Source organism: Dermacentor andersoni, chromosome 5, assembly GCF_023375885.2.
Source record: "Dermacentor andersoni chromosome 5, qqDerAnde1_hic_scaffold, whole genome shotgun sequence".
Taxonomy (NCBI): domain Eukaryota; kingdom Metazoa; phylum Arthropoda; class Arachnida; order Ixodida; family Ixodidae; genus Dermacentor; species Dermacentor andersoni.
This window is the reverse complement of record NC_092818.1, coordinates 179,105,518-179,119,030: the sequence shown is the minus strand read 5'-3', so window position 1 is coordinate 179,119,030 and position 13,513 is coordinate 179,105,518. Positions and strand designations below refer to the sequence as shown.

General features: G+C 46.7%; 2 protein-coding genes across 3 annotated transcripts in view; one reads left to right on the top strand and one right to left on the bottom strand.

Annotated features, from left to right (window-relative positions):
* Window positions 1-5,363: 5,363 nt before the first annotated feature.
* LOC126532207 (sodium-dependent proline transporter-like) lies at window positions 5,364-11,830 on the top strand. The gene is made up of 4 exons (XM_055070567.2): window positions 5,364-5,867; window positions 6,712-7,200; window positions 9,829-10,425; window positions 11,175-11,830. Exons 1-4 carry the CDS (start codon window positions 5,433-5,435, stop codon window positions 11,808-11,810), a joined length of 2,157 nt encoding a protein of 718 aa, XP_054926542.1. The 5' UTR covers window positions 5,364-5,432; the 3' UTR covers window positions 11,811-11,830.
* A 190-nt stretch (window positions 11,831-12,020) lies between these two features.
* Window positions 12,021-13,513, bottom strand: part of LOC126531676 (uncharacterized) — a 35,530-nt gene continuing 34,037 nt past the window's right edge. For both annotated transcript variants that reach the window (XM_055071374.1, XM_050179328.3), the window contains one exon: window positions 12,021-12,656. In XM_055071374.1, coding sequence (XP_054927349.1) covers window positions 12,523-12,656 — 134 coding nt within the window. In that variant the 3' untranslated portion in view covers window positions 12,021-12,522. The remainder of the gene's footprint in view (window positions 12,657-13,513) is intronic.

Below are 13,513 nucleotides of genomic sequence, written 5' to 3'. Positions count from 1 at the left end.
CACACCCCTGCTGTGCGACAATTACGTTTGTTCCCAGAAAGGGCGCAAGTGTCGAAACGATGGCTTCTGTTATCAGGGTGGGAAATGCAAAAAACAAAGCGCCAGGTGAACCATTGAGGTTATGACGTCCTGATTGAGGTCACAAGAGAATTAAAATACAAAGGAGTTAGAGAGATAACAACAAAGTACCATTTGTTTACGCCTTTGTTTTTGAAGAAAGCAGCCCGTTGCCAGCTCAGCCCACCGGTGGCAAGTGTCCAAAATAACTATGGCGTTTGCCGAGTTACTGGAAAAATGTACACGGCGATTATTCAGCCTCGAGGGCACCGATCCGGAATGCAAGGCGTCTTTCTCACGTGACGTGATCACAACGTTTACTTCTGCGCCGTTCCACTTTGTATTCCAGATGAGTGCACTTGAACATGCAAGCACTCTTTTGTTTTCAAATGTTCACCGGATAAATGTTTTGACGTTATCGCGAAACGTCGCTCTTCGGCCGTCCACGTTTTTACAGCGAGAAGTGGAGAAAGAAACCCTCCACAGGTGATCCCGCAGAAGAAAACCAAGTGTTTCGGTAGGTAGCCTGCTAACTCATGTCTGCACCTTTGTTTTGTTTCAAAAGAGGTCGTGCTTTGCGCCCAGCTTTCTGTAGCGGCCAGCGTGCCCTTGCTTTGTCTATGGTGCCATTTACAAATTTCACTTAGGAATAGGACTGGTCGGGGCAGGCAGAGTGGACAAGGGAGCACAGCGTTGGCTAGAACGGTGACGGTGGCGACAACGCATCGCATGTGCCATTCCGGCACTGCCTCACATTCAAAAACGTCCAAATTCTCGCCCCGCAGACGACTAGCACCACAAAAAGCAGTCGCTTCTTGCTTTGCAATATGATTGACACGGCGTGTACTAGAACCATCGGACTAGTTCACGCTTCATATCACCTGAGTCTTCGCCCCTACGTTACGCTGTTGTGGCGCCACCGCTATTAATGCTGACTCCACCTAAAAAACATTCGTAGTTTTCCCTGAATAGCCGGCAAGTACATATGTTCACGTTTTCCTTTGATCACATCACTGCTTATCACGTCTTCTCGTTTGGTACATTTGTTTAACTAATATACTGCTTCAACTACCTTGCAATGCTGGCGTAAGTTTCATTCCAAATTTTCACAGTAAATATATGTTACCAGGACGCCCCGCGGCAAAACGGTTCTGCGTTTTATAAGAAGTATTTACTCGAATGGCAGCCACCGTGCAGGTCTTACAACAACAGAAACAGTCCTCTGTAAGACTTTTTTACCAACAGGAACATGTTGGGCACACTCGATAATATTTTATCTTAATTTATTTATTTATTTATTTATTTATTTATTTATTTATTTACATATACTGCCATCTTGCATAGCAAGATATTGCAGGAGTGAGTGCAAGCATATGTCAATCAATTGAAGAATACATTTGAGTGGCAAAAAGAAAACAAACAATAGAAAAAACAATATCAGGAAGAGCTAGTTGATTAATGAACATAATTAGGTAATAGGTTGGCAAATACATCACGTGATAACTCGCGCAAGAACCCCTCAAGGCTATTCCAAATTGCAATTGTATGCGGAAAAAAGGAAAACCTGAAACGATCAATTGTTGCATTCAAAGGAACAATGTTAAGACGATGACTTCCTCTGGTGGGCCGAGAAGAAAGGTTAGTGAAAACAATAGGTGCATTGACATAAGTTTTCCCATGAGCAATTTTATGTAGAAGAACAAGACCGTCACAAGTACGTCTATGGGCCAGAGGCTTTAGTAGCAGCTTACTAGCATGTGATGTCGGTGAGAAATGGCGGTCATAACGATTATATATAAACCTTATGGCCTTTTTCTGAATAGACTCAAGCATGCCTATGTCTTTGGAATGAGGTGGCGACCGCACTACCGACGCGTATTCAAGTAGAGGCCTTATTAGTGATCTGTATGCCGTTAATTTACATTCTTTAGTTGTATGTCGTAAGTTTCTTTTAAGAAAACCCAATTTGCTCAACGCCTTGATGGTTATACAGATAATGTGAGCATGCCATTTCAGATCAGGGGAGAAAGTAACACCAAGGTATTTGAACGTGTGGACGCTTGCAAGCTTGTGCGCTTCATTAAAATATGTAAATTGTAATGGTTGTTTTTTATTCGAAAAAGTCACTGATGCGTTTTTTCTTTTTTTTAAATTAAGTGACATTCACCATGTTCTGCTCCATTCGCAAAAACGGGCAAAGACTTCATTCAGCTCCAACTGATCATGATTACTACTTATAGTAGAATAAAGGACGCAGTCATCAGCATATAGTCTTATTTTGACAGAAGTGCCCGCAGTTACTTCAACGACATCATTTATATAGACAACAAACAGCAAAGGACTCAAGACAGACCCCTGTGGTACACTGGATGTAACATTCTAGTCACATATTTTCTTAAATATAGTGGGCCAGTAGTGTGTTTTCTTTGTTTTGTTATTGCGTGGGGGCGCCAAGTGTGTGTATCCTTGCCAGGAAAAAATTGGCTGCAGGAAAGCGGTAGTGATATTTCGGGCGGTGCAAGCCCATATTAGCAGTCTACGCCACCAGCTCTTCCGTGTGAGAGTGTCTTTCCGGTACGGAGTCGTGTTACATCGTGCCCAGAGAACTAATGTTGCACTTGCGAGCGGAAAGCTGCGAGACCTTTCCCGCTGCCCACCGCCCTTGTAAAAAAAAAGCACGAATGCGGGAAATCAACTTGTTTTCAAGTTAACAAGTTGTATCTCATTAAACTCCTACAGCCCTAACACAAGCAGAATAAAACGCAGTAAAATTGAAAGCTGGGCGAGCTAAAGTTGGTTCACTTTGAGAACAGCACACCCGCAGTGGTTGCTTCGTGGCTATAGTGTAAGGCTTCTAAGCACGGGGGGGGGGGGGGGGAGGCCGCGGGATCGAAGCCCGGCCACGGCGGCCCCATTTCGATGGGGGCGAAGTGCGAGACACCCGTGTACTTAGATTTAGGTGCACGTTAAAGAACCCCAGGTGGTCAAAATTTCCGGAGTCCACCCTTACGGCGTGCCTCATAATCATAAAGTGGTTTTGGCACGTAAAACCCCATAATTTAATAAATTTGAGAACAGCACGAAACAGCGATATACGTTCTTATCTACCTCTCTGACAGCGCTTTATTGTGCGTCCCGCTCTTTCACGCTGTTCTGAAAAATGAACAGAAAAAGTAATGCCCCATGTAGCATACTTTGTTACAGACTGCAAAGCAAACAAGGAGCACGCCATATTTTGAACGCCCGAGCTTTGAACGCCCATATTTTGAACAAGCTGTTTCTCTCAGCATTATATAAGCCCCATATGTATTCTCTGCAATTCGGCCAATACTCAGGGCACATTCGGCAAAGTACTACTACGAAACGATTCAAAGCAGTAGATCTCTTTCTATGGACAGCTGGTAAAGGAACAATATTTTCTCACCTCAGGGGCTCGACAATTATTCATTTGCGAGATCAATTAAATTTCTTTTTAGTCACCAGTGATACTAGCACGAGAATATATCCGTTGAAAAGCAATAAGACATTTTGTGACCGAAATTCTGAAGTGGTTCTGACGACTATCGGCGAAATGTTCGAGGTTGGCGACGAAAACATTTATTACGCGCAGATTTTGAGTTTGTGAGTATGGCAGAGTTCTAACAGTGACGCATTCTCAGTTCGTGGAGGGCAGTATCAATACCTGCCCGCCTCTGCAATTGTAAAAGAGACAAGCGGTCCACTAGGCTGGAAGGTCAAGACCGACTGCAAAAAATGTGGTGGCACGACCATCTCAAACTAGGCTGACCGATCTGTCTACAGAGGGTTCTAGATAGTTCTAATGAGGTGCACCCAAGCGCTCCGGCACCGAAGGCCAAGTCTATAAAGAAACGAAGCTCTTGGAGCGCAGTAGAGCAGTGGCGAGGCCATAAGTGGCATCATAGAACGACCAGAGTGAATCGAGTGCAAGACTCCTACAGGACTGCCATTTCGCTTGCAATTTGTCTGTAACACGATTCCTAAAGCAATGCAATCGGAGAACTGAGCTAGTGATTTACCCAGAGTTGCGTATCCATGCCACGATACGAAAAAGCGGTGCGCCAAGACTACCAGAAGTGCAATCAATGCGAACCGTTTTCTTTTAAGTCATATCCCCATCGTCAGATGAACGCCAAAAGGATACTAAACAGTCTGGTTTAATGCATTCCGCCATTTGCATTTTCGGCAATGAGGAGAAAACAATAGATCATTTCTTTTTATCTTGAAACCCATTTGATATAGTGAGGAAAATAATTTTTGGAGTTCCCTTGTGCTAAATTGACCTTGATCTATCAATTTCCGTTATCCTGTCATCTGGAGCTTCCAATCCCTGGGCACAGGCACAGAGCTGCTTGCGCAGCCGACCAGAAACTTATTATTGATTCCAAGTAATTGGCCCACTTAAATGTGCTTCATTCATCATTACACATTATCTTGCTTTTGTCACACTAAATTTATCAAATGTCGGAAATTTGCCAGTGGAATTTAATTTATATGGGGTTTTATCCACCCGAGTCTTAACCAGTCCCCCGTAATCAGTGTAAGCCACGATTTCAGAGGTCAACAGCAACAACAACAACGACGACGACGATGACATCAGCGACGACAACGACAACAACCACAGCAACAACACCATAAACACACGCAGAAGAAAAGCAAGCTTGTTGGCCAATTCTTCATTGTAGGTGTGTACCATTATGATGATGATGATGATTCATTCAGCAATGGCGCGAGCCCATCGTTGGGAATAGTTCACAAATCGGGTGCTATTATGTTTAAAAAATTGTAAACGAAGATATGAAAGAAGCCGACCATAAATCAAACAGAATGGTATATGTAATTCAGTAGCGTCCTAGAGTGACCGTTTCTATTTCTTCTTTCTTGAATTAAGTTTTAGGTCGGTTGCAATTTTACTTTAGTTTTTTTCACAACTTATAATAGTTACCTCTAATATTAATTTAACTTCAGAATAGTGGCTTGTCGGGCTTGTTGATACGAACACATGCTTGAGCAAAAAGCTGAACTTAACTAACCTAATTTAATTAACTTAATTTAAGAATTTACTTTAATTCCCTTCGTCCTTGTCCGCTTCTCTTCAACAGCCGACTCATGGCACATCCCCCATTGTGGGTATGCGTCAAGAACACCCAGGATAACAACAACAACACGGGCCAGTGCCTTGGGTGATTATCTTCACTGCCATCGCGATCAGAAGTGCGTGCGTCACGTGGCTTAGCACACGCAGTCGACGCACGCTCTCGCTCACCGATTCTTATTCAAGCCTAACCTTGTCTTACCGTTTCGGCCTTATCGATCGGGTGACGTTATCTTCTCCTCCTAAGGAAAAGATATTGAGGATGCCTCGTTCCCCGCCGGACGTCGTCATGAGCGCACGGGTGGCTGCCAGAGAAAAGTGGTCCAGCCACATGGAGTTCCTGTGTTCCTGCATCGGGAACTCGGTGGGTCTGGGCAACCTGTGGCGGTTCCCTTACGTGGCGTACAAGAACGGTGGCGCGGCGTTCCTCGTGCCTTACATCGCCATCAACATGCTCGTCGGGAGGCCCATCTACCACCTCGAACTCTTGCTCGGGCAGTTCAGCAGCTCGGGTCCGCTGGGCGCCTTCCGGCTGTCGCCCATGTTCCAGGCGAGCTATTCTGGCGATTGTAATAACCGCGCCACAATCGTCGACAAACGCATGGCCCTGATAGACCGCTTGCAGATGCTAACTTTTCGTTTTCAACCGTTTTTAGTGCAACTCTCCTCGTCTTACACTTCTCTTAAACCGCCCGTAGCTTAGCCGACTGCAGAGAGCAACTGCTAAGTGACGTTTCTCTCAGCTGTCTCCAGTTCATGAAATAAACTGATCTTCTCATACCCTCGGCGTGTGTTGAATGAACTGGGAGTTCTAGTGCATGTGCCTGTCGGGACAAACGCTGACGTTAACCACAGTGCTCCATGCTTTGTAGAACGCGAATAACAAGCAAAATGTCACTCCGGTCGCCACCTTACGCTAAATGGAGAATTTATTTTTCGCACGAAGGAGAGTGCACGCGCCTGAAAAACTCTCTTCCGAAATGTAGCCTGTATACGGAATTTGCACTTTAGTGTGCAGCGATAAATGAAACGTAGCTTTCCAGCAATTCATGCGTTTCTGTTTGTTTTCTTTTTTAGTGCTAAGCGACCTGGACAGGACAACGCTTTGTGGAAATTTGGTTAGCAGAGTAGAGGAACTATTAAACGATTGTATTTCCCTAGTAAATACTGGTCCAGGAATCGATATAGTTCTATGAACACATTAAGGAACGCGGTCGTCACCCCACACACACACGCGTGCACACACACACGCACACGCACGCACAGACACACACGGACACGCACGCACGCACGGACGCACACACACGCACACACACACGCACACACGCACGCACGTACATGCACACAAACGCGCGCATCCGCGCGCAAGAAGACATATATACGGAGCTCGGCAAAGGCCATTTCTCGTACAGTGCAACGCCGCTGCAGCCGGCCGCCCATTCCAGTGTGGTGACAGAGCCCGTATAAACGCCAGGTGGCGTCACTTTCACCAGATGGCCGCACTCAAGCTTAAACATTCATCGCGAGTTTTATCTTTGCAGGGCAACGCATTCGGTATGATGTGGGGCGCCTTCATCACCACCATCTACTACCAGGTGGTGCTGACTTACGCCTTCCTCTACCTGTACCACTCGTTCAAACGGCCTCTGCCCTGGATCGACTGCTTCGAGTGGTGGGGCACGGCTCTAGACGGGTGTTTCAGGAGGACCAGGGAAGACGGCACTGGTCAGCGCCTGTGCGACAACATCAGGCGCAATCTTGTCAGCGCAGGCCTCAACGACACCAGCGCCGACCACCTGGTGGCCGTGTCTTATATGAACCGCACGGTCTTGGTGTCGCAGAACGAGTACGCCGCCCGCTTCGCAGGCTGCATCAATGCGAACGCGTCGTCGACCGATGCGTTCTACAACAACTACGTGCTGAACGTCAGCCCCAGCATCGAAGAGACCGGAGAAATCCAACAACCGCTACTCATCTGCTATGGCCTCTGCTGGACCCTGATCTTTCTCGCCATCTTCAAAGGCATTCAGGTGCGTGCATGCATGGAAAAAAATTAATTTGGAGAAAGAAAGGCGACTTTAAGATGTCTTCTTGGTAATTACGAAAACTCCTATGAGATACGCGTTGATAACAAGTATTTATATACTTCTACTCAGGTAGTTATTAAACAGTGCTAATTTTTTTTTGTTTCTGTCAATACAATTGTTTACGATTTACCGGAAAAAAGGAAACCTGTGTAATATATATTGGAGTTTACTAGTATGACTACAAACCAACAGAACACGCAAATCCGACAAAATATTACAATCTAAATGACGAGGTAGCAGCAGTAGCATATGGTACGAGCTCAGCCTCGTCGCCTTTAGGTGTCGTGCGTGTGCGTCACGGAGGAAGGCGATGTGTGATGCTTGACGAGAATCGAAGGATGTTGATGAGAAGTGTATGCATGGAGAAGTGTTGCCTGTATCTAATAGATTCAAGGCTTCACATTCATTCTGGAGGAACGTCCTAGAATGTAAACGTCAGTGACAGATACCCAGCGCCTTAGTTGCCTATTCGAGCACACACGCAGCGGCACATGCTCAGTGACCCAATTTGTCTAGTATAGACCACAAGCAAGTTGTTTATTCGTGCACATATCTAGTGGCCTAGACTGTACTCGGCAAGACAGCAGTCAACACATAACTAGTGCTCGAAGTTGCCTATATACAGGGTGCTTTATCTAACTTGAGCCAAGTATTTAAAAAAATATCAGACATATATAGGCGCTACGCGTGTCGAATTGGCACACTATTGTTCTGAGCCATATGGAGCACGTCATTATGTTTTTTTCAATCCTCCAAGCTGGGTAATCAACAAAGATTGCTTAATTAACTTTTGAAATAGTAACTCTAGCGAGACATCTTCAATACAAAAGTTGTAGTGCTTGTTCAGAAACATCGGAATATTTCATCTATGCATGCTAAGATAACTGCTTTATTTTTTTTTCCAGCCTTTCTTTAAAGAGCGCGAAACTTAAGATATACCACGTGACTGCCGGCTAACGCGCCACGCTTTTAGTGCCCTCAAATGTAATTTGAACAAATTATCAAAAGCTGCTCCGCGCACAGCGCCTGATTGAACAGGCTGTCGACGACTGCGATGGACATTAAGTGACAAAAGGAGCGCAGCACTTTACGAAAAAATTCAACGAAGAAGTTGCTGCCACGTGCCAATGCGATATGGGAACGGAACCAAGGTTTGACGCAGCGCAGGCATTATTGTTTTCTTCTTTTTCGGAACGATGAAGAAACGCGATAAAGGAGCCGAGGCTGATAGGGTGATGAAAGATGGAGATAAAAACCATGTTGCCTCCGATTCAATACCACAGAAGATACCATAGTGCAAGGGAAATGTTTTGCCCACCAGCTCTTTGCACACGTCTCGTACTTCGCTTTGCGCGTGGCCCCTGACGTCATGCTGTTTACGAAAGGGAGAGGTCCATTTGTTTGTCTCTGTCGTGTACAATACTTTCGTAAAGCTTGAACGAAGGCGAAGCAGATGCGAGTGCATAAGATCAGTCGTAAGACCAGCGTAGCTGTTTTTCACAACAGTTGCCTCATTCGAGCAAGAGTAACATCTTGTCCATCTTTTTTTATAAAGCCCGATTCCTCAGGTAATTTCACCAGGCATGCCCTCGGAGTCTCGCTGCTGCTTGCCAATAACATGGCTCATGGGTCGAGCTAAATTCTGATGTGTATCAGAACCAACGCACTCAGCATATACGCTTGTAGTCCTTTTTCGGTCCTCGTCGTTCAGGGTTCAGCCCCACTTGAGCTGACGTGCAGCTGCGAGCTGGACGAGCCCAAGCTCTCATTTTCCTTTCTTGATACTTCTTCAGCTACAAGAAAGTATAGTTGGAACTTGAGTTTGGCTGCCTGTTCTTCCTCACAATCACATTTAACAAACAATTTCTCAGAGCGTTGATTCTGTGGGAACTTCGTACAAAAAAACGTCAGCCTGTTTTCTTTTCTTCTTCTTCCTCCTTTTTTTTTTTTTTTTGCTGGCTGGAATCGCAGCAAGGCACACAACATCAGTAAATTTTCGCATCCAAAACCTTGAAATAAGCTACTATTTAGTGCAACTTACAATTGTTTACATCGTCCAGATGAACGCCATTTTGGCGCATCGTAAGGACATACTTTCTCTTCAGCGAGAATAATGAGAGTACTCAGTGCCGCTAGCAGGTCGTTTGCTAGAGGGTCAGAAGGCAGCACCACCATGAGGAGGACGCGCTTGAAAGAGGGAGGGCACAGCGGGTGGCTCGGCTCGGATGTGACTGGCATTGGTAAGAGCATTAGAGAGGGCTGTGTCTTAGCACAGTAATAGCACCACGTGTTAACACACTTCGTCTGTAATTTATACACACACCAAAATGTGAATACGCGAACGTCACCGTGAAAGGCGTATTTTGCTTTCCAAAATATCTTAATACTCTTAAGCCGAGTGAACGCACAAACAAGTAAGTTTTGAATGAGGTGGTAGCGGAAGGCTTTGATCACGTAATTTTAAGCCCGCGACCATTTATTCATTGAAATGCGGCCTCTGCGGCCGGGAATCGAGCCCGCGACCTCAGCAGCAGAACGCCATAGCCAAGCAAGCAAGTTGTCTGACTGAATTTTCTGCTCTCGTCCGCTTTCCGTCCAATTGGCATAAGCGCTTGCCAATTGGCATTTCTCGAAAACGCTCAGGTATCCGGCAAAGTAGCCCTACTCACGGCCACCGCGCCCTACTTCATGCTAAGTGTGATGCTACTGCGGGGCATCACCCTCCCTGGAGCCAGCATCGGGCTGCGGTACCTACTGTTCCCGCACTGGGAGGCGCTGCTCGACGGCCGAGTGTGGGCCGCAGCCACCGAGCAGGTCTTCTACTCCCTCAGCATCGGCACCGGCGGCCTGGTACTGTACGGCAGCTTCCAAGAGTTCCGCGCCGACATGCAAGGGAGCGTGCGTATCGTCTGCATCATGGACTTCCTCACGAGTGCCTTCGCCTCACTCGTCATCTTCTCCGTGCTTGGAAATCTGGCGCACACGCTGGACGTGCCCATCGAAGAGGTGGTCAGCGCTGGACCGGGCCTGGCCTTTGTCACCTACCCGGAGGCCCTGTCCCTGCTCACCTTTCCCAACCTGTGGGCGGTGCTTTTTTTCACCATGCTCTTCATGCTGGGCATCGACTCGCAGATGGCCAACTGCGAGTTCGTCATCAAGTCCATCCAGGTAAGCGCTCTCGGGTATAGTGAACAAGCCGACCTCAATTCGAAACAGGTTCTCGCCCCCACCGATTGTAGGACAAAGCTGCCTCAATCGGAAGGTGAAAATATGACATCATGAATTACTGATAATCGTTGCAGATGCACAGTAGCCACTTACCAATTTAGTGGTCACGGTGAGAAGTCAAGCGGAGAAACATTTAAGATTCGCCTGTCCGTACGGATGTCGTTGCGTATCACTCGGTGTTCTGTTCTTTATCCTTTGTTGTAACGCACTTTTTACTGTCTCCGCTACTACTAGATCAGACCTACACGCTTGCCTGGCTTCCGTACAGGCACTAAGCGGTATTTACTGAGTATGCTAGTCACATCGACACAAAGGGAGAAAAAGAGAAAAACAGCCGAAACTATCAGCTGTCTCAATTTATTCTTAATTATACGATAACTTATCAAAAAGAAAAGATCAGCCTGAGCTCTCACGCTCCAGCCTGCTACTCTTCACCAGGAAAGATGTGCCTACACAACAAAAGTTGGCAGTTTTCTCGCTGCAAGAAAGGATCAGCACGCGCATGTTATGCAGCTCACAAGCTGCCGATGTAGACTTGTCTGCTAAAAATTCCACGCAGTGAGCAAACAAGCACGCAGACGTAAGGGACGCACTTACTCTGGGCGAGTCTTATACCATGACATGCGCCGTCTGCGAGCACATTGATCAATTTGCAACGTACAAACACCTTTCATCGCTTTGCCGTCCAGGATCTCTTTCCGCCGCTCGAAGGGCGCCGCGAGGTCACCACCTTTCTTTACTGCGTCACCTGCTTCTTGATCGGCCTGCCACTGACCACTCGCGCGGGCCTCTACATCCTCACCATTCTGGACAACTATCTGGGCGCACTGATCGTGCTCTTCACCTGCTTCGGTGAGACGCTCATCGTCGCCTGGGTGTACGGCATGGACCGCTTCTGTTTCGACGTCGCCTTCATGACGGGCAGGTGTCCGAGCTACTACTTCTTGGCCGCCATCAAGTACGTGTCGCCCGTGGTGTTGGGGACCTTCCTCGTCTACACACTGGCCACGCTGCCCCGCAGCACTGTGGGAGACTACGTGCTTCCCGTCTGGGCGGACGGCTACGGCTGGCTCCTGGCCATCGTCGGTATGGCGGCAGTGGTCGTTATCGCCGTGGCCAGGGTCGTCCAGTGCGGCGGCGACTGGTGGAGGGCCCTGTCTCCCGACGCCGACTGGGGCCCTTACGAAACCAAGTACCGGGCTCGCTACTTCGACCAGCTGGAGAAGTCGGGGATCAGTGCCTGCTACTACCCGGTCGCCGACGACGCTCGCTACATTGGCGGCGCTGTCCGATCTCCAGCCGAACGAAATATAGCAATAAACTAATGCATACAATAAAACGGCGAACGAACCATGACGATTCAGTGTGTTAAATACTTGCGTACAGAAGCATTTTATTTTCTATCGATTACAGTGCAGTACTTGAAGCGCTACTATATCACACTCGCAGCGAAGTTTACCTATTTGCTTGATGCAGCTTGTATACCTGCAGACTGTTTGCCGATAAGAGTTTTGAAACACACTGGACACTAAGCGTAACAAAAGCACTCATTTCATTTATTAGAAGCATCTTGACCCCCTCTCATGTCAGCTGAACACATGTGCACTGTGCTACTACAGCAGTACTCAGCGTTCGTGGCGAAGGTAGTCGCGATCATAAGCGAACAGTAAAGAGCACGTTAGAGAATGACGTGGTGACACTAGTTAAAGGCTTCGACGTACCAAGAAATGCGACGATTACCGCCATATGTGAACTACAGATGCGTTCATGATGGCGATATGCCATTAAGAAAGGCTTGCTGCCTTATAGGAGACAAAACTGCCAAACTAGAGCAACGTTTGAAATGAGATGCAAAACAAGCGCGGATTGCGCAACATCTCCCAGTCTGTTAACGCCAGCATCGGTTTCCTTCCGAGCACGTGAAATAACTAAACTTCATCCGTGTCATATTAATATGCAAATCATTCATCAAGTTAATGGCAGCGTCAGATTCAAAGAACAAACTCCAGCCCATGACATATTATTACGCAATTTGCTTCAGAGCTTGACCGTATCTTTGTCAGCCGCGATCTTTCTAAGCTCCCTCTTCAGTACTTTTCCTATTTCGTTCCGTGGTAGGCTGTCCGTGAAGACTACGCCTCCATACAAGTGCATGTGGCTTGGCGTTCTTGCTGAAAATGCAAGAAAAAAGAACGAGATTAAGTAAAGCTGCACAGTGCATGTGGTATTGCTTCATTTCACTCGGTTATCAACTAAACTATAAAAGAAATTGGCGCATTATGCGATACGTTACAACTGAGTTTTGTGGGCGTGAGTAGAGAGACAAACGCCGCACGAACGTAATTCAAAACGAAGCAACATGAGGAATCGTGGCAGCCGGCTCGAGTACATAAAATGCGATTGGATGAAATTACATACTACACAGCAACGACATCGTTACGCTTGCATCTCACTCAAGCGCCAATGATAATGGAGATTCAACTCTTTATTGACGAGTGTTTCTTACAGGTAACATACCAGAAAGAACATGTGTTGCCGAGTTTCAGTATTGAGTACGAAGTTTCTAGCTAAATGTCTTCGGCCAACACTGAATGACGGCAGCAAGCGTCATTTGTTGGTTGAAAGCAGGAACACTGGATGCGGAAGAAGTTTGGCATGTGAATCACTGTCTTGTGCAAGCAAGGTCAGAGGAGACAGGCCAACGCAACATATCCAGCTGCAGCGGTGTATTTATCTTTGAGGACACTGAATCATGCCCGAACATTAACACCGTAACTGCCACTCCTATGCCAGAAATAATTATTAGTGAAGGTGGTACCCTTCTCTTTTTAACAAACTGAAGATATCCTCTACTTCTGACACTTCTGGGTTCAATAATACCATACTTAGAAGTATATCGTCGAGCATTTCAGCTGTCCTGTCAGTGCTTTCTCTACATAGTTACTGGCGCGAACGAGACAATAGGAAGAAAGGTTGGGACAGGACAGAGCGCTAAAGTTCAACCAGGACATATTTGTCCAAAAAGATG